The following is a 20,384-nucleotide window of genomic DNA, read 5'->3' on the forward strand; positions in this document are numbered from 1 at the left end:
TGAACAGATGCTTAGAACAGATAAATGTGTGGATGTGCCAAAACTTCCTCCAGCTGAACAAAAACAAAACTGAAGTTATTATTTTTGGACCTAAAGAGGAACGATCTAGAGTTATAGATCTAGAGTCATGGATCTAGAGTTATAGATCTAGAGTCATGGATCTAGAGTTATAGATCTAGAGTCAGTGCACAGCTTCAGTTATTACAACTAAAAACCAGTGATCAGGCCAGAAACCTGGGAGTAGTGATGGACTCTGACCTGAACCTTCAGAGCCACATAAAGACAGTCACAAAGACGGCCTTCTATCACCTGAAGAACATTTCCAGGATTAAAGGACTAATGTCTCAGCCAGATCTAGAGAAACTCATCCATGTGTTTATCTTCAGTTGCATTGATTATTGTAACGGCGTCTTCACAGGTCTGTCCAACAAATCAATCAAACAGCTGCAGCTGATCCAGAATGCTGCTGCGAGTTCTGACTAAAACCAGGAAGATAGAGCACATAACACCAGTTTTAAAGTCCCTCCACTGGCTCCCTGTAGCTCAAAGAATAGACTTTAAAATACTGTTGTTAGTTTATAAATCACTGAATGGTTTAGCACCACAATACATTAAAGATCTGCTGCTGTTGTATCAACCTTCCAGAACTCTCAGGTTCTGGTTCTGGTCTGCTCTGCATCCCCAGAACCAGAACCAAACGAGGAGAAGCAGCATTCAGCATCTATGCACCAAAAATCTGGAACAAACTTCCAGAAAACTGTAAAACAGCTGAAACACTGACTTCCTTTAAATCTCAACTAAAAACCCACTTGTGTAGAGTTTTATTTGAAACGTGATCAATTATAAATTTATTGATGGAATCTGACTATGTTGTGTTTTTATTGTTGATTCTATGTTGCATTGTATTTTTGTGTTTGATTTGATGTAAAGCACTTTGAAATGCCTTGCTGCTGAAATGTGCTATACTAATAAAGTTTGATTGATTGATTGATTGAAAACATTTAAATACTAACATTGGGGAAAAGATGGAGGAACATCCACACTGTCCTTTCAAAATGTTTTAATGTAAAATTTTCAACCAACTAAAATCATTATTTAGTGGTTTTTGAAGTAAAAAGTCAAAGTTTGGAGGTTCTTCACCTTTAAATTACCCTGAAAAACCATCAGGACAGAAACTTTGAACCAGCATGAAACTGATGAAGATGAGAGAAGGTCTGGAGGATCTGCTTTGCTTCAAATCATGAAAACGAGAAACAATGGAGGTTTGAAGGTTTCAGTTTTTCTGTCATATTTTGTTTTGAATGTATTAAGTCATCGGCCGTCATCAGTCTTCGTGGTTCTGGTTCTGCTGGCGGATCAGAGGAAGTTCCTCCTGTTGGATGGATGATGGTCTGAGCTGAACATTGGAGCAGCGTCTCCATGGTGACATCATCAAACCTACAGAAGGACATTCGGAGCTCCATCTTCACGCTCCGGATCAGAATGATCAGCTCCAGCTGTTCCTCTGGGACCCGTCCAGCACCACAATCCAGACCCGGCTTCCGGTCTGGGACCAGAACCGGGTCATCCTCAGCTGGATCTGATCGTTCGGGGTTTCTCACGGTTCCTCCTGTTCATGTCTTTCATTTCTGCTCTTTACTCCAAGATTTCTCCCAGCAGCTGAAGGAAAACCTGCTGGGAACTGATCGATGATCCAATTAAACTAAAAGCAGATCCACATTGAACCTTTGAGGTCATTTGGACTCTGATGGTTCTGAGGGTTCTGTTACTGGGCACCTTTAAGAGAAACTAGCAGCAATCATTTGGATTATTTAATCTGGCAGAAGAGATAAAATGGGGCTTCATTTTTCAAAGTCCTATTTTCACCAAGTTATTCAGTCAGAAATGTCGCCGTTTCAAAGCTAAATATTTAACATTCTGGTCTGGGTCAGTTCTGGCTCTGCTTTGGTTCTGTTCTGGGTCAGACTGATGGAGGTCAAAGGTCAGCGGAGGCTCTCACGTTGGACCAGCTGTAAATGAAATGAAGGGATGGGACTAGTGCGCCCCCTTCTGGTTGTGTCAGAGGTTCTGGCTCGGTTTACTGCAGATGACGGGCTGCTCACAGCAGAACCGAGGCTTGGAGTGTAAACCTGGAACCGGAACTGGAACCGAACCGTCAGCGGTTCTGGTTGCTCATGTTTGATAGAAATGGTTCTGTTGACAGCTCGGCACCACGTGATCACCTGTCACCTTTCCTTTTAATTTGTTGTCATGGAAACCAAAGAGGGAGAGAGAAAGAGAGGGAGAGCGTCCCCGCCCCCTCCCTCCGCGCCGCAGCCGCACCGGGCAGAACCGAGCCGCGCGGATCCACCGCCTGATCCGTCCTGAACGGCAGCCCGCGGGTCCGGACCGCCCGAACCGGGCCGTGTGTGTGTGTGTGTGTGTTTGTTTGTGTGTGTGTGTGTGTGTGTGTTTGTTCTGCTGTGGACCGGGGGAGCCGCTCTCCCCGCGCACCGACGTCTCTTTAATGACCGGATTCGTTTTCTGCTGCGCGATGTACATGGACCGAAGCAGCGTGAGCAGAGGTGAGTCCGCCGCATCCGCACCGCGCGCACACACACACTGCAGTCTGCGCGTGCACGCCCAGCTGCAGCGTGCTCGCGTCCTATTTTCCTGTCTGTGTGTGGAATAATCCCCCCGCCGCGCACGCGCACACACTGACCGACATCCCGCAGTGGAAGTGGGCTACTGGCGGCCGCGCGCGCCAGATGTGACACCGACCTGAAAGCGGCCCCGCCGCAGTCACGTGGCCCGGCTGCTGATGGGTGGGATCGATCCGACCGGTGATCGATGAGCTGCTGTCTGTTTGGATCCGAACCGAGCCGAACCCAGCCGAGCGCGGCCGCGGCTCATCGATCGTGTTTCTGTGAACACGCGCGTGTATGACAGCGATGTGTGCGCGTGCGTGGGCATCAAAACCAGCAGAGAGAGACACTCTCCTGAATGGGCCTTGCAGCAGAACCGAGCCTGGGTCCGGTCCAATAACGGGCTGATGGTTCTGAAAATGTGAAAATCCATTTCAGTGTTACCGGAACCAGAATCAGGTGTGGTGCATAAATAGAACCTGCAGGAACCTGCGGGGTTCTGCAGGTTCTACTGAGCAGAACCAGTCCATTCAGCAGGAACAGAACCGGGCGGTCCGGGAATCAGAGGGGAAAAGGTTCTGGATGGACAGGAACGCCACATGTGAAAATCATTTATCAAACTGCACATGTTACACACAAACATGAAGGAGGCAGTGAACACACCTGGACCCAGAGCTTCACATGTTCTCACATATTTATTTTATAGTTTGATATATTTTCACAGAAATCACAGGATACATGTGAAGTCCACATGAGTTTTTACCACCCAGGATTCCAAGTCCAGAGAGAGAGAGAGAGAGAGAGAGAGAGAGATGCACTTCTTCATGTGACTCACATCATTAACATGTGAACATCGATGTGAAATGTTTTCTTGGGTTTCACATGTGAAATTCCTGACAGTTTTCTGTAATTGAATTAAATTGAGGTTCCTGTTGCCTCAGCTCCTGATTTGCAGGTTTAGTTCCTGATTGGTCAGCTCTGGTTCTGATTGGTCAGCTCTGGTTCTGATTGGTCGGTTCTCTCTGTACTTTTTTGGACCAGAACCTGACAAAGAACTTGATTTGGTTCCAAACCACTACAGGTTCTGGACAGCCCTGAAGTGCCAGCCTGCTAACTGTTCTAAGCTCGGTTTGTTTAGGGAACCTGCAGGATAGTGTGAACGCTCATTGACCTCTGACCTCTGGTCCTCCAAACCTCGGTCTGTGTTTGGTTAAAGTAAACTCTGGTTCAGTTTGAATGTGAACGCCAAGCGGACCAGAGACCGCTCCTAAAACAGGAAGTGAACTACAGCGCAGGGCATTCTGGGTAAATCCAACCAAAGCTAACATGTTAGCCTAGCGCTAGCAGCAGAAATGTCTCCTGGTCTTCAGCCAAAGACTAAAGAGAAATCCTCCAACACTAAAATCTGACGCCTCCATCTTGTTTCCATCTGGTGAAGAAGGAAGTTGCTCTCAGTGTCTTCAGAGGTTTTTGTGTGGTTTCCTTCAGTGGTTGTTGGTGCAGCGCCCCCACAGGCCAGGAGGGGAACAGGTTGGTTTGACTCAGAACCACAGCAGATGATGGAGTTCTGGTTCCAGTAGAACCGGGTCGACCGGACTGAAGGAGGGAAACCGCCTAAGAGAACTGTTGGTGTGGCTGCTGTTTATAAGATGAAACAAAAGAACAATAACAAGATGAGTTATTGGGTCCAAAAGATAAAACTAGATCTGGTTTATGTCCTGTGCTGTGGGGGAGTCACAGTCCGAATAAACCAAGTCTTTTCTTCTGCTGGTGGTCTGAGGACAGCTCTAAGGTCCAGAACCAGCCGGGACAAGTTCAGAGAATGGAGCAGATCCACCAACAGGGAGCCGGTCAGAAACAGAACCTGCTAAGGTCACTGGAACGTTCTGACCAACAAACCGAACAAAGATGGACGTCTTTCCTGTCAGCAGCAGGTCCTGAAACTTCTGGGACCATCTGATGTCTGAAGACGGTTATCTGGACCAGAACACCCAGTGTTACCTTGGTGACAGGTGGGGGTTGAAAATGGTGGCATGACTAATAGAACTGGATCCAGAACCAAGTAAAAGTGTGACGACAGTAAACTAGTCGAGTTAGACTGTCAGAAAACAAAGTCAATCAAACAGACTGAATCTTGATTCAGTCTCCAGAACATGCTGAATAAACGATTCAGAACAACCTAAAACATCTTCAGTGAATCAAAACCATCAGAACCTCCCAGTAATCTGAGGAGAACTCAAGCCTCATTCTGACAAACAGGAAGTGGTATTGGAGGATTGTGGGTAATGTAGTTTGGCCAGCAGTTTTCCATCAGCAGAACATCTGGTCCACATCAGCCCACTCAGGTTTTCCCATGACCTCCTAACAAGTTCACACACACACACACACGCACACACACACACACACACACACACACACACACACACACACACACACTTCCTGTCTGGCTGCTCTGCTGGTATTTAAGCTGCTGAGATGTTGCTGCTCTCTCAATGACTGGACACATTTTCACCTCATGAATTTCTTTCAGCTGCTGTTGCTGTAACTGGCTGAACAGGTTGGACTGGTACCGGGCCAGAGCCTCGTATGCTGCTGGCAACCATTAGAACCAGTAGAACCATTAAAACCAATAGAACCGCTGTATAAACTGGTCTCAGTCGGTTTTATCACTTTTTCCCAGAAGATTCTGTTGGCTGCTTTTAATCCTTTTCCAGATTGTTCCTGAAATCTAGAACAGTTCTGGAAATAATGGAGATAACTTTCTGAACTTTGGGCCCGTTTGGACCAGAGGCCGCCATCAATCTGAACCATAAAGCTCTTTACTGCCCCCTTCAGGACAGTGAGAGCGTCCTGGTGTAGCGTTGTAGCTGAGAGGTGATGAAGATGAGGAAAGGGTTCTGATGTGGACCAGAACCTGCAGAACCAAAGGGTCCAAACACAAAGCTGAAGATCTGCCGCAGGATTCAAGCAATCAGCTGCTGACATGACTCTGTCAGTGGAGGAACCCGATAAAAAGGTTCAACGGAGTTCATTTCAGGCTCTGTAGTCCGTTCATTGCATTTTATCGGCTAAATAAGCGACATTCTGAATTCAATACAACATAAGCTAACATGCTACTAGCCCTAAACCTAAATTCAAACTGTTTGAATCTGTTCTTCAACCATGACATCATTTCAGGAAGTCCTGATCATTCGTAGAGCTTCTTTACAGGTCTGGGCTGTGGCTGTTAGCTGCTACATGTTTGGCAGCCAGATGCTATTTTAGGCTAGCATAGCTTTGTTGATAAGCTAACTGCTTTTAGCACAACTTGAACAGAACAAAAGTCTTTTTCAGTCACATCGGTTAGGAGCCGATATGAAGTGACAGTGGGACCAGAGACGCTGCTTCCATCGCTGCTGTTAGCGATGTAGCTAACAGCAGCGTCATATTTACGGCTGTACCAGAAACAAACAAGTACGAAGGTTCCAGATGGGGAATCAATTGTGTTAAAATTGGTGAATTAATGACACATTTTTGTCACCGCTCTTGCAAAGAAATATTTTTTTCTTGATTTGGCTCTTATTTTGAAAACAGTGGGTGTGGGCTCCCTGACATGTGTCCTGCTGTGCAGGCCCCGCCTCCTCCACCAGCCCCACCCTGCTGGCTAAGAGCCTCTCTGTGGAGCCGTCCTGCTCTCCATGTGGCCACCAGGGGGCGCTGGACGCTGACGCTCCCCAGCAGCCCGACTCGGACCCGGGGTCAGAGGAAGGGGCAGAGCCAGCGGAGAGCGGCGGGTCTGTGAATGACACGGGGCCACCAGAGCTGCCAGTAACCACGGTAACGGCGCCAAACAGGACCCGCCCACCGCTGCCGGGGCCCAAACCTCAAGGTAAGCTTTAACTTTAGCGGTGCAGTCGCTGTTGTCTAGATAAGTTGTCTGGGATTTGGGAGGTTGCAGGTTTGATTCCAGGTTCCTCCTGGGCCAGCTGCCCAAACATCTAAACTGTTTGGATGTTTAAATGTGTGTGTCAAAAACTTTCAAAGGTCAACTTGACAGTAGAAGTTTTATGAATTTGACACAAACCCAATCTGTGGCTCCACCCCTTTCCTCTAGTCCCCCCGAAACCCCCCCACCTGCAGCAGCAAGCTGGAGCGGTGAGGCCACGCCCCCGAGTCCCGGAGAAGTCCCTCCCACCGCCGCCCCCCTGCAGGCCCCTCCCTGCTGACCCCCGGGGAGGCTGGACCCCCCCCAGCCAGGCTGACGGCACCGCCTCCCCCACCTGCGTCCTGTCGCTCATCGAGAAGTTTGAGCGGTGTGTTGTGATTGGTCGGAGGGGGAGTGATGTCATTACTGCTCCTGGTTGCTGATTGGTTGTTTATGTTGCAGCGAGCAGATCATCGTGGTGCCGGACATCACCGGGGGGGCGCTGTGCCCCCGCCCATTGGACCCTCCCTCTCCCCGATCTTCATCACCTCCATCCTCTGTCTTGCCTGCCCCCCCCCAAGCCGGGGGGGCGGAGCCACCCAGTGACCTCACAGAGCAGGATGACGTCACACAAGGGGCTGAGCTATGTGATGAAGATGAAGACGATGAGGAGGAGGATGAAGAGCTTGCGGCTGCCTGTCGGGACGACGTCCGTCACAAACGTCTGTCCATGGAGTCGGGCTACAGCGCCTCAGAGAAACTGCTGGAGGATGAGGTGGTTACCGTGGAAACGGAGGAGCAGCAGCCCCCACAGCCTCCAGACCAATCAGAGCTGCCCTCCGAGCGCCTGTCCCTCCCCTCCTCGCAGACGGACGGGAAGTTGGCCAATCGGGACAGCGGCATTGACAGCATCAGCTCGCCGTCGCATAGCGAGGAGCTCTGCTTCGCTGGCGTTGACGATGTGGGCGTGGCCTATCCCTGCAGCCCCGCCCTGATGCCCCGCCTCTCCAGCTCCTCGTCCACCCCCGGGGAGGGGGAGGAGCCCCGGGGGGGGGCGAGGAGGAGGGATTTCTCTGAGGAAGGGGACAGCGACCTGGAGGAAGAGGCGGAGCTAACTCTGGTTTTGGCCCCGCCCAAACCGGACCGGCAGGAATCTGTGGAGGTGAGACACAAACCAACCAATCAGAGAGCAGGTCGGTCAGACGCTGCAGCCACTGTGAAAAACACGCTCAGGTTTAAAGATGCAGTCTGTAACTCCGCCTCCCTGTGCTGCACAACAACCAATCACATCCAGATGCAGGTCTTAATGCTGTCAATCACCCTCATGTACTGGCTGCCAGATGTTCTAATGGCAGAGAAACAACAGGAAAGCGTTCATCAGTCGTCATTGGTGGCTATGATACTAGCTAGGATTCATAGCAGGTGATGCTAGAAAGTGTAGCAGAGCAAGGGGGGGGATGAAAGGGTGATTGACAACACTTAGACCCGCCTCCCGGCTCTGATTGGTTGTTTCTAGTTAGAATTAGAAGGCAGAGGATTTTCTACAGATTATGAGACTGATAAATCCACAACCTGATCAGAATCCCCTGGTTCTGTGTGACCGGTCCTGGTTCTGTAACTCCTGAGACGGATCAGAACCACAAACGGTCTCACTGGTTCTGTTTGTGTCCAGCTATCCGTCCATCAGCGGGTTTTCAACATCGCCAATGAGCTTCTCCTCACCGAGACCGCCTACGTGTCCAAGCTCCACCTACTGGACCAGGTGAGTACTGCGGCCAACAGCAGGCCAGAAGGCTCCACCCCTAGCGAGGAGGCCCCGCCCAAAGGCTTTGATTGGCTGCCTGTCCTGCAGGTGTTCTGCGCCCGCCTGCTGGAGGAGGCGCGCTGCCGCTCCTCGTTCCCCTGCGACGTGGTTCAGGGAATCTTCTCCAACATTTGCTCCATCTACTGCTTCCACCAGCAGTTCCTGCTGCCGGCGCTGCAGAAACGCATGGAGGAGTGGTGAGCGTGTTTGACCTTCATTTAACCTTCATTTAACCTTCATTTAACCAGGTCAGTCATTCAAAACAAATAATCAGTTACTTTAGCGAAAGGGCGGGGAGCAAAGATTGAACTTTATAGTGAAAAACAACGTTAGCTTCACTGGCTGCATTTCCATTTTGCATAAAATTGCACAAATTGAAATTGTAAAAATAAATGGAAATATGGCAATTTTGATCCAAAAAAATCAAATTATTTTTATCAAATATTGTTGAGCTGGGTTGAGGTGTGTTTTCCAACAGATATTGATGCATTTCACAAATCTACATGGAAACATTTTATTGACATCATGAGTCACGCGATCAGCAGCCCGGTGTTGCTACTGGCAGAAACGCTGAAGAAGACGACAGGAAGTGGTCAGAGGATGATGGGTTGTTTTCTCTGGCTCCTCCAGCGTCTTTCTGCATCTTCGTTGATTAAAAGGTTTGAATCCATAAGTGTTCTGGGAAATGGCTGACTACAGTTTCCCCTAAACTCCACAGATGTAGCCGAGTAGGCGGGGCTTGAATCAGACACCAGCGTCTCCTCTGATTGGCTGACAGATGATGAGCGCTGACTCTGAGTTATGAATAAATCTAATGTTTACATCAATTACTGCCAGGATTTTTATTGATTTATCACATAAACAAACTTATTTATGAGTGATTTTAATTAGACCCGAGCAGCAAAGCGCCACAAAGGCCTATTGCTTTCATACCGTTTCTCTTTGGGGGCCCTTCTGGGGGCTTTATCATATTCAAAAATTCACCAAACTTGGCGGACACATCAAGCCTGTTTAAAAACTTTGTATTTTAGAGTCGACGCAAAAATTGCAAAAAAAAAAAAGAAAAAACAAAAAAAATGGCTCAACGGCGCCACCTAGCAATTTTCAAAAGACCCTTTGCTATTCCCTTACTTCATCGTAGAGACATGAAATTTGGTACAGTTGTAGAGCTCACCAAGATGCTCAGAATTTACAATTAATGTCATAGTCCAAGTATCATAGGAAGTCGGCCATTTTGGATTGAAGGTCCCATTTTGACCCCATTTTAGCCGTTTACAGCATTGGTATTTGATCAAACTCCTCCTAGGGATTTTGATTGATCAGCTTCAAACTTGGTGAGTCTGATCAGAAGGCATGGGCGATTCAAAGTTATCAAAACGGTGAGTTTTTCAGCATGCTGCAGGGGGGTTAGCAGGGGTCAAAGTTCACCTACTCGCCATGAAACACAAAACAGTTATAACTCCTACACTAAAACTCTCAGAGGAACCAAACTTTCAGTGATCGATCATCATCGGGTTGACCTAAAATACTCTGTGGTCAAATGATGATATCACTTATCCAAGGACTTCTCATACATCAAAGCATATGGGCGTGGCTTAGTGTCAAACTTTGACTATACGCCATGAAAAATCAAGGTTCAATTATTTACACATGCACCGAACACCCTGCCGAACGCATTCATGTGTATCACCTGGTGGACGGGGGGGAAACTGCACGAGAGCTTCTGCGGTGGCGAGTCGGCGGTGGTGCCTGGACCCCCGCAGTGGCCTATAGGCCGGAGCGGCGATGAGCTGCGAGGGCACATGATGCCGCTGTGCTGTTTTAGTTTAATAGGAACACTGTAATTTGCTCACAGTAGTAATGGAAATACAGACAGTGATTATGAATGACTTTTTCTACATTTGGTTTTTGGAAGTCAATAGAAATTTCAAAGATTTCAGGATGTTACTGAAAAGTTGCTGGATGGGACGAATTGTATCATCTGCATAAAGGTGAATGGATGAGCACTGAGGTTCCGCACTGGTTCTGGTTCCGCCTGCAGGGACTCCAACTCGCGGATCGGTGACATCCTGCAGAAGCTGGCTCCCTTCCTTAAGATGTACGGAGAGTATGTGAAGAATTTTGATCGAGCCATGGAGCTGGTGAACATCTGGATGGAGAGGTCTGCTCCATTCAAGGCCATCATCCAGGAGATCCAGGTAGGTTCCAGGACCAGGTGGGACCAGGACCTGGGCCGGTCCTGCCTCATGCCAGTTGTTGTGTCTGGCAGAGGGAGGAGCGCTGCGGGAACCTGACGCTGCAGCACCACATGCTGGAGCCGGTGCAGAGGATACCCCGCTACGAACTGCTGCTCAAGGATTACCTGAACCGCCTCCCGGAGGACGCCCCGGACCACCAGGACGCCCAGAGTACGACACCAAACACTCAACGGAACCACAGCAGGAAGCCGAACACACCGGATGTCCTGGAACGTCTCATGTGTTTGTCTGTGTGTCTCTGCAGAGTCTCTGGAGCTGATCGCCACGGCCGCAGAACACTCCAATGCCGCCATTAGCAAGATGGTAAGACCGGATGGGACAGAACTAGAACTTCCTGTCAGATTGAGAACTGAGAATGAACCCGGAGCCTGGAATCAGAACAGGACATGTTCAGATCCTGAACCAGTCGGCGGGTATTAGGTGATCATAGGGACTCGGCCTTCTGCGGCTCCTGAAGTTAGACTCAGGGATGAAAAGACTTTGGACTGGAGAACCATCCCAGCCTGCTTGGTGTGGGGGGACTGCAGACCTGGACTGGTTCTGAACTGTTGTGGAGGAAGGAGAACCTTGGGGACTTCCTCAACCCAGCCTTCAAACCCTGCATGTTGGGAGCCGAGTCCATCACCACGTTGGCCTCTGAGGGGCAACAAGCAGATGAAGTTTTTCCTGAAATGTCTTCATGTCTCATGGAGAACTAGGACAGAACCAGGAGTGGTTAAAGGTCTGTTCCCACCAATCCAATCAGTTTGTCTAGACGTCCGGTTCGGTTGAATTCCAAGGTGTGAATGCTAAGTGACCTCTGACCTCTGGTCTGAACTCCGGTTTGGTCTGAATGCATGTGAACGCCAAGCAGACTGGAGACCGCTCCAAAAGCAGGAAGTGGACTACAGTGCAGGGCATTCTGGGTAAATAAACCCACAGCTAATGTGCTAGCTTAGCGCTAGCAGGAGAAATGGCTCGTGGTCTTTCTCCTCTATAGGTGAGGGGAACGGATTGCCCAAAGGTTGGTTTGACTCAGAGCCGTGATCTTAGGGATCTGAAGGATTCTGGTTTCTTCAGGAAATAATAAAAACTTTATGCAGACAAATTTGTTTGTCCAGGATGAATTTTAACGCTGATGAAATAATTTCTGGATCTCCCAGAAGCTCGGGCAGTGAAGCCTGGAGGACATTTGGTTCCGGCTGCAGGTGGAGCCATGACGTTCAGGCTGCGTTTAGCGCTGAGGTGAAACAGAGGCGGCGAGAAAAGCTGGGAACTCACAGCCGCCGAGGCTGATGGGAAACATCGTCCTCCTGCAGTTAGACAGCAAACAGTTCTTTCTGCGGCTTCTGGTCCTTTCAAACTGTTTATTCAGGGTTCTGGTGTTTAATGTTCAGTGGGTTCTGTAGCGTTCTGGTGAGCCCAGATGGACCCAGTGGTTCTCCGGTTCTTGTCTGTTTTTCAGGAGCGAATGAGGAAACTGCTGAAGGTTTATGAGCTTCTGGGTGGAGAGGAAGACATCGTCAACCCGACCAATGAACTCATCAAGGAGGGACACATCCTCAAGCTGTCCAATAAGAACGGAACCACACAGGACCGATACTTGATCCTGGTATGGGCTGGTTCTGTTGGACCCCTAGCCGGTCCGGTGCCGAGGTTCTAACAGCTCCCTTGTTTCTCTTCAGTTCAACGACCGGCTGCTGTACTGCGTCCCCAAGCTGCGCCTGATTGGTCAGAAGTACAGCGTCCGCGCTCGCATCGACGTGGACGGCATGGAGGTGAGACACTAATGGCCCACAAACCACACTTTGAACCTCCCTGGTTCTGGTTCTGGTTGAACTAACAGAGTGTGTGTGTCCACAGCTTAAGGAGACCAGCAGCGTCACTGTTCCCAGCAGAACCTTCCTGGTGTCTGGAAAACAGAGATCTCTGGAGCTGCAGGCCAGGTAGGTGGACCTGCCCAGACCTGGGAGGTAGAACCGCTTCAGAACCGCAGCGAGCGGTTCAGAACCGCAGCGGTTCCTCTGAGGGTCGCTGTGTGTTTGTGTTTCTGCAGAACGGAGGAAGAGAAGAAGGACTGGATCCAGGTGTGTTCCCGCTCTTCCTGAACACTAAAGGTTCTTCTGGTGGTGGCCGATCCAGTCACAAACATCAGCCGGTTCTGAAACCTAAAGCTTTCAGGAACAAAACAAGTTTCTGGATTTTGTCTTTCTGGTAGTAAAAGGTGAAAACAGAGAAAAACAAATCCCCAAAATGTCCCAAACGGTCCGTCAGTCACTGAGAACGTCAGAAAATTAAAGCTGGAAGAAAATCGAACATGAACAGAGTTGTGTAACATCCACATTTTGGCCAGAACATTTACAACGTTAACAAAGTAAATCAGAAAAACTTTAACAAAATAACTTTTTACAACACTATAAAAATGAATATTTTTGCATATTTAATTTAACTTTTACAACTCTGTGAAAACAACCACCACCTACAGGAAGCTGCAGGTAACTTTTGTATTCTTAAAATAAACTTTTGCAATGTTACAAGAATAACCTTTTTATGTTGCTATTAAAATAAGCATTTTTAATTGAACTTTTAAAAATCAAACCTATATAGGGTTACAACAATAACCCTTACTTAAAAACTTTTACATTTTTAAGTAAACTTTTAGAACCTTATTGAAATAGTCTTGCATGTTTCATGTAGGCCATCCAGGCCACCATCCAGCGCCATGAGCAGACCATGGAGAGCTTCAGACACCTCACCTGTTCTCTGCGAGACGACGAGTCCACGCCGCCCCACTCCCCGGTAACAGCGCCCCTGGTGCTCCGCTGTGGTACTGCGGGGCGTAGAAACGCTAACGACTCGTTTTGCGTTACCTCAGAGTTGCGTGGAGTTGGGAAAACGAGCGCCGACTCCGATCCGGGAGAAGGAAGTGACTCTGTGCATGAAGTGCCAGGAGCCGTTCAACTCCATCACCAAGAGACGCCACCACTGCAAAGCCTGCGGACACGTACGTCCCCGGCCGCCGCCGCCGCCCGGCTCTGTCTCCGCCTCCTTCTCTCACCGTCTGTCCTCCGTCTTCCAGGTGGTTTGTGGCAAATGCTCGGAGTTTCGCGCTCGCTTGTCGTACGACAACAACCGGACCAACCGAGTCTGCGTGGATTGCTACGTGACGCTGGTGGGGGCGTCGCCGTCACCGGGGGCGATAAGCAGCAGCAGCCAGAGGAGGCGCTCCATCCTGGAGGTACGCGTGACATCACTGTGACATCACCACAGTCCAACGCATGCTCCGCCTGACTGACCTCTCCCCTCTGTTACCATAGAAACAGGCCTCGCTGGCCGCAGAGAACAGTGTGATTTGTAGTTTTCTTCACCACATGGAGAAGGGCGCGGGGCGTGGCTGGCAGAAGGCGTGGTTCGTGATTCCGGAGAACGAGCCGCTGGTGCTCTACATCTACGGCGCTCCGCAGGTGAGACGCCACCACCTGGGCCCCTACAGGAGGCTGCGGGTACTACAGTCAGCACAGACCTGGACTACTTTAATCCAACCAGTCGAGAAGAACCTCCCTGCAGCAAACAGGAAGGGGCGGGACGGACCCTTACATGGAAATGGGACCATTAAAATGGGACCATGTAATATAATTACATTAATAAATCAGAAAACCACAAAGTCTTTATTATTTATAAATTTTTCATTTTCTTAAGGATGTAGAATTAATTAAATGACATAAACAAGACCTCAAAGTGGTTCTAGTTTCTGTCGAAGGTCAACCTGTTGAAACTCATCAACAGGTTGACAAATTTTAAATATCTCAGGTTATTCCTGGACAGTCAGCTCAACTTTACTGAAAACACTGACTGTGTTTGTATGAAATGTTTTCAGAGGATCACTGGGGTCTTGGGGTCACCCAACTAGAGGTTTTGTACAAGACAATGTTGAATGTTTTAACTTTTCATCTCCTTGACTGGTTTGGTCACAGGAGCTGCAGAACAGCAGACAAACTTTTAATACTTTGAATGGCAGGTAAAACGACTCTGTCTCAACTGTTTGCTGTAAGAACATGGGAGACTGAAGGGACATTTGAGCAGAGAGCATCCATCTTGTTTTTCATCAGTTTGATCCTCTGAGCTCATGGAGGCGATACCGTTTCCCTCTGGTACCTGAGGACATCGATCACAAGTCATTTATTAAAAGTGCAATAATTATTCTTAACAAAACTAAATAACATTTACATGTAGCATGTAAAGTATTTTACTTGATGCACAAATTGTTGATATTGTGAATCTATGAATGTGTTTTATTTTGTAGTTTTAGAGTCAAAGGGAAATTTCCACTTCAATAGAGTAAATAGTTCCATCTTATTTTTTCTTCTATATAAGAATCTACCAACAAAAAAATCTGTCAGAATAACATATGGGACCATAAAAGTTTAGCGATCCTGGTTGTATCGACCTGGGTTGTTAATCTTCTGTGAACCTAATTAATTTGTTCGTTATTGACTTTTTTTTCTTAAAGGTTTTATTGGCTCTAGTGGCCTTTATTTGATAGTTAATTGACAGGAAAGTGAGTAATGGGAGAAAGGGGAAGACGTGCAGCAAAGGTTCCCAGACCGGGAATCAAACCTGCGACGGCCGCGTCGAGGACTGAGGCCTCCTTATGTGGGTTGTGCTGAACCCCTGTGCCACCACAGCACATCCTCGTTGTTGACTTTAGCCCAATTATGTTTCTTATGTATACATTGTAAATGGTTTTTATTATAGTTCATCATGTTGCTTTTCATGTCTGCTTATTTCTTTTATTCCTCCTATAACAGATGGAGATATATACATATTATTCATAATGTATAAAGGTCTTCTTTATGTCATTTAATTAGCTCCACATCATTAAGAAAATTAAAAAATATTTTATAATTTATCTTTAATGGTTCCAGTAATGCCGGTATTAATAGCAAATAATAAAGACTTTGTGGTTTTCTGATTTATTAATGTAATTATATTAGTTGTGCTACCACCCCCACGCCACTAGAGGCAGTATCAGGCCCAAAAAGATTCTACTAAGGAGGTCCCATTTCCATGTAAGGTCCGAGACTGACAGCGGTCCGTCCCGCCACTTCCTGTTGCTGCAGCCAGGTGGACTTGAGCCAATCAGGAAACAGAGACATACGCCGTTTCTAAGTGAATAGTAAATACCCACAATGCACCTGGGAAAGAGTCAGCATAATGAGGCGTATGGTTGTTCTCCGCAGGATGTGAAGGCGCAGCGCAGCATCCCTCTGATTGGCTTCGAGGTTTCGCCGCCTGAGTCAAGTGACCGCCTGGAGCGACGCCACGCATTCAAGATCTCCCAGAGTCACCTGACTCTCTACTTCAGCGCAGAGGGGGAGGAGCTACAGCGCAGGTGGATGGACGTCCTGTCCAGGGCCGGCAGGGGGGAGGAGCCTCTCATCCATCTGCCAATCGTGGAGAGCGTGGAGGAGGAAGGGGAGGAGCTTGATGAAGGAGAGAACACCTGATGAAGACGAAGATGAGGCTGAATCTGGAAAACCTGTCCTGGTCGGATCGAAGAAAAAACACAGCCAGAACCAAACCAGAGTTAATCCAGAACCAAACCAGAGTTAATCCAGAACCAAACCAGAGTTAATCCAGAACCAAACCAGAGTTAATCCAGAACCAAACCAGAGTTAATCCAGCATTAAGTTCCCAAACAGACCAGGTCAACCAGAACAAACAGAAATATTCTAGAATTTACCCAAAACTAACCTACTACAAACCCAGAAACAAAACAGGAGAAATCTCTAGATAATTCATATTTCATCCAAAATAAATCAGAAATAATCTGGAACTAATAAACACATTATTTTTACAGAACCAAAAGGTGAAGGTCAGAACCAGAACAAATCTAGAACCTTTCAGAACAACCTGAGCACAAACCAACCAGCAGCCAATCCAGAAACATGAATCTGATGCTACAAATTAAGATTAGATCAAAATCACTAGAACCGCAGGAACCAGAACTGATCTGGACCGGTTCTGGTTCTGATCCGGACCACATCTTGTTCTGCTTCTGGTTCTGGGCAGCATAGTACAGAAAAGCAACACATCAGGATCAGAATCATTCCCAGATGAGCCAGTGACGTTCTGCGGTTCTCCGGACCCGACCTGGAGAACCGGAACCATGAAGCACACAGAACAGTCCGCTCCGGAGTGTCCGGATCCGACCCGGATCTTCCTCTCCAGAGGAAGCTGCTCCTCTTCCTCCCTGTTCTGTATGACTTTCTGCTGAAGGTCCGGATCCAGACTGGATCGGATCCTGGGAGAACTGGGTCACAGAAGGTCATGCCAGTGAGACCGGTCCGGTCTGGTCCAGTCTCATCCCAGAAAGTTTTCACACTTTCACAGAACTTCCTGCAGTACCAACCCAAACAGCACAAACCGGGCCCAGAGTTCTGCTCAGCAGGTTCTATCTCACATTCCGGAGGATCCGAAGATCTGCAGGTCTGGTCCAACATCCCGCCCAGGTTCTTCACAAACAGCAGGGAACCAGAACCCTACCAGAACCACAGATCCCTCCAGCTTACAGGATAAAACCAATCCGTCCCGCTGGACCGGCAGGTGGTTCTGCAGAACCGGAACCGTGGAGGTGATCTACATTAACAAGCATCCTCTCCCCCTGCTGGTGAGGTTGGGTACAGCAGGGTTTCCGTTCTCTGTGTGAATATATTTCTATTTGTTTACAGCAAATCTCTGATTTACTTTTTTTTTTCTTCCGTCTGAAACGATTCCAAAAAATGACAAATAAAACGTGGAACTGTTTAATATTTAATGTTGGAGATGAAAGCTAATTTAAAAACGGAGTTTTATGAGTTGGAGAAAATATTTACAAATGATGGAAATTTCAACTTTTGATGTGATTTTATAAAAATTTTGTTTCATTTCGCTTTTTAATGATCAGAGTGATGATGTAAGACATGATGTCATCTCCAGTCTGTTGGAGCAGCTGATTGGCAGGAGTACTGACCAATCAGAGCAGAGATTAGTATCCACTGGCAGGTTTCAGTATTTGGACATTTCCTGACAGAAGAAGAAACTGATGGAGGAAAAATGATAACGAGGATGATGATGATGATGATGATGATGATGGTGATGATGATGGTGATGGTGATGATGATGATGATGGTGATGATGATGATGATGGTGATGATGGTGATGATGGTGAAGATGGTGATGATGATGGTGATGATGGTGATGATGATGATGATGGTGATGATGATGATGATGGTGATGATGATGGTGATGATGATGATGATGGTGATGATGATGGTGATGATGATGATGATGATGATGATGATGATGATGGTGATGATGATGGTGATGATGATGATGATGGTGATGATGATGATGATGGTGATGATGATGGTGATGATGATGGTGATGATGATGATGATGATGGTGATGATGATGGTGATGATGGTGATGATGATGATGATGGTGATGATGATGATGATGGTGATGATGATGGTGATGATGATGATGATGGTGATGATGGTGAAGATGGTGGTGATGATGATGGTGATGATGGTGATGATGATGATGATGGTGATGATGATGATGATGGTGATGATGGTGAAGATGGTGGTGATGATGATGGTGATGATGGTGATGATGATGATGATGGTGATGATGATGGTGATGATGATGATGATGGTGATGATGATGATGATGATGGTGATGGTGATGATGATGATGATGGTGATGATGATGATGATGGTGATGATGATGATGATGATGATGATGATGGTGATGATGATGGTGATGGTGATGGTGATGATGATGATGATGGTGATGATGGTGAAGATGGTGATGATGATGGTGATGATGATGATGATGTTGGTGATGATGATGGTGATGATGATGATGATGGTGATGATGATGATGATGGTGATGATGATGATGATGATGATGATGATGATGATGGTGATGATGATGATGATGGTGATGATGATGGTGATGATGATGATGATGGTGATGATGATGATGATGATGGTGATGATGATGATGATGGTGATGATGGTGAAGATGGTGGTGATGATGGTGATGATGATGATGATGGTGATGATGATGATGATGATGATGATGATGATGGTGATGATGATGGTGATGATGGTGAATATGATGATGATGGTGATGATGATGATGATGGTGATGATGGTGAAGATGGTGATGATGATGGTGATGATGATGATGATGGTGATGATGATGATGATGGTGATGGTGATGATGATGATGATGATGGTGATGGTGATGATGATGATGATGATGATGGTGATGATGATGATGATGGTGATGATGGTGAAGATGGTGATGATGATGGTGATGATGATGATGATGGTGATGATGATGATGGTGATGATGATGATGATGGTGATGATGATGATGATGATGGTGATGATGATGATGATGGTGAAGATGGTGGTGATGATGGTGATGATGATGATGATGATGATGATGGTGGTGGGTTTGGAATGTCTTATCTCTGGAAGTTCTCCACAGACTCAACAGAGTCTCTGACTTGTTGAAGATTACTCCAGCGTTTAGATGGATCCGACTCTGTTTGGACTGGTTCTGGTTCCATCTCTCTCTCTTTTTGTCTCTTTTTCACTTGTTTTCCAGAAAGTGTTTTGAAATGTAAAATCTTCTAAATATTCTTGTTGTTCTCAAGCTTTGAACCACAGATGCTCTCTAGGTTCCCAGTGGGTTCCCAGTTGGTTCCCATTGGGTTCCCAGTGGATTCTTGCTTTGGGTTCTCTGTGTCTGTAAGTCTGGCTGTGTTCATACTGCTTAATGGAGAAACGTTTGTAAATATAATTTATTACTTTGACCTAATGCTCATGTGACTATGTAAAGGTTAAAGGTCCTCCAATCGGAGTAACAGAAAGTTCAGACTGGTAAGACTGAAAGAGAGATCTGACGTGTTAGTAATGCTGGATGCTGCAGTGGAAGCTGAGGGAACTTGTTAGATCAGGTGGATCACCTGAGGGACCTGGAGCACCTGGAGCACCTTGGGCTCCAGTTTACATTCTGAAAGTGGAAGCAACAGAAAAAAAAACACTTTTGAAACATCCAGGTTCATGATTTGCCTCATCTTCCATATCCCAAATGTCTGAAGCCTGAATCCTTCCTGTTTGCACAGCCACACCTGTACCTCCTCTTCTCTGGTTTCTAAAGGCCGGTTCCTGGAACCATCAAAGTTGAGTAGATTTTTATGTCCTCAGTCTCTTCAGAGGCCAATAGAACCCCTGACATGCTGTTTGAGGCTTCAGTCTGTAGAGATAAACATGGCCGCTGCTATGATGAACAAGAAGAATCCCCAAAGAAGGTTCCCCATGTTCTTGTGGTTATGGTTGTCACTGCGCTACCTGCTGACTGAACGTTCCTGGTCTTTGATGTTAGCAGTTTTCTTCTGCTTCCAGTGACTGTGCTAAGCTATGCTAACACATCAGAACAGGACAGGTTCTTGCTTTAGGTTCTGGATTTCTGGCTTTCTGATTGGTTGTTTGGCAGTCACCATTTGTTAGCGTGTGTTTAGCATGTGGAGCAGTGAGGATGGAAGGAAATGGCCACCAGGTCTTTCTGTGCCTGTTAGCATATTTGTTTCAATTGATCTGCTTTGTTCCGTTTCTGAAGACTTCCTGTTAGCAGAGTTCTAACTGGTTCTCAATGGATCCCACTGGTTTGGGATAAATCTTATTGCTTCTAAATCGGTGTAATTAGATTGACTGATGTCCACTGGTTCTCACTGGTTTTGACCAATTTGAACCGGT

The 20,384-nt window shown here is 47.1% G+C and overlaps 1 protein-coding gene across 2 annotated transcripts in view; it reads left to right on the forward strand.

The window, feature by feature from the left end:
* fgd1 (FYVE, RhoGEF and PH domain containing 1) overlaps window positions 1-17,760 on the forward strand; it is a 20,807-nt gene extending 3,047 nt beyond the window's left edge. Inside the window, exons 1-18 of one of the 2 annotated variants that reach the window (XM_044133994.1) lie at window positions 2,125-2,564; window positions 6,235-6,492; window positions 6,718-6,916; window positions 6,991-7,690; window positions 8,201-8,290; window positions 8,381-8,529; window positions 10,374-10,530; window positions 10,602-10,740; window positions 10,835-10,893; window positions 12,035-12,181; window positions 12,255-12,347; window positions 12,433-12,515; window positions 12,626-12,656; window positions 13,267-13,368; window positions 13,445-13,573; window positions 13,649-13,807; window positions 13,887-14,033; window positions 15,810-17,760. In XM_044133994.1, the coding sequence (XP_043989929.1) occupies window positions 2,507-2,564; window positions 6,235-6,492; window positions 6,718-6,916; window positions 6,991-7,690; window positions 8,201-8,290; window positions 8,381-8,529; window positions 10,374-10,530; window positions 10,602-10,740; window positions 10,835-10,893; window positions 12,035-12,181; window positions 12,255-12,347; window positions 12,433-12,515; window positions 12,626-12,656; window positions 13,267-13,368; window positions 13,445-13,573; window positions 13,649-13,807; window positions 13,887-14,033; window positions 15,810-16,076 (2,967 nt within the window). In that variant the 5' untranslated portion in view covers window positions 2,125-2,506 and the 3' untranslated portion in view covers window positions 16,077-17,760. Of the gene's footprint in view, window positions 1-2,124; window positions 2,565-6,234; window positions 6,493-6,717; window positions 6,917-6,990; window positions 7,691-8,200; window positions 8,291-8,380; window positions 8,530-10,373; window positions 10,531-10,601; window positions 10,741-10,834; window positions 10,894-12,034; window positions 12,182-12,254; window positions 12,348-12,432; window positions 12,516-12,625; window positions 12,657-13,266; window positions 13,369-13,444; window positions 13,574-13,648; window positions 13,808-13,886; window positions 14,034-15,809 lie in introns of those variants that run through there. The other variant, XM_044133909.1, reaches the window with a different exon arrangement.
* Window positions 17,761-20,384: the final 2,624 nt, after the last annotated feature.

This window comes from Gambusia affinis, linkage group LG01 (assembly GCF_019740435.1).
Source record: "Gambusia affinis linkage group LG01, SWU_Gaff_1.0, whole genome shotgun sequence".
Lineage (NCBI taxonomy): Eukaryota > Metazoa > Chordata > Actinopteri > Cyprinodontiformes > Poeciliidae > Gambusia > Gambusia affinis.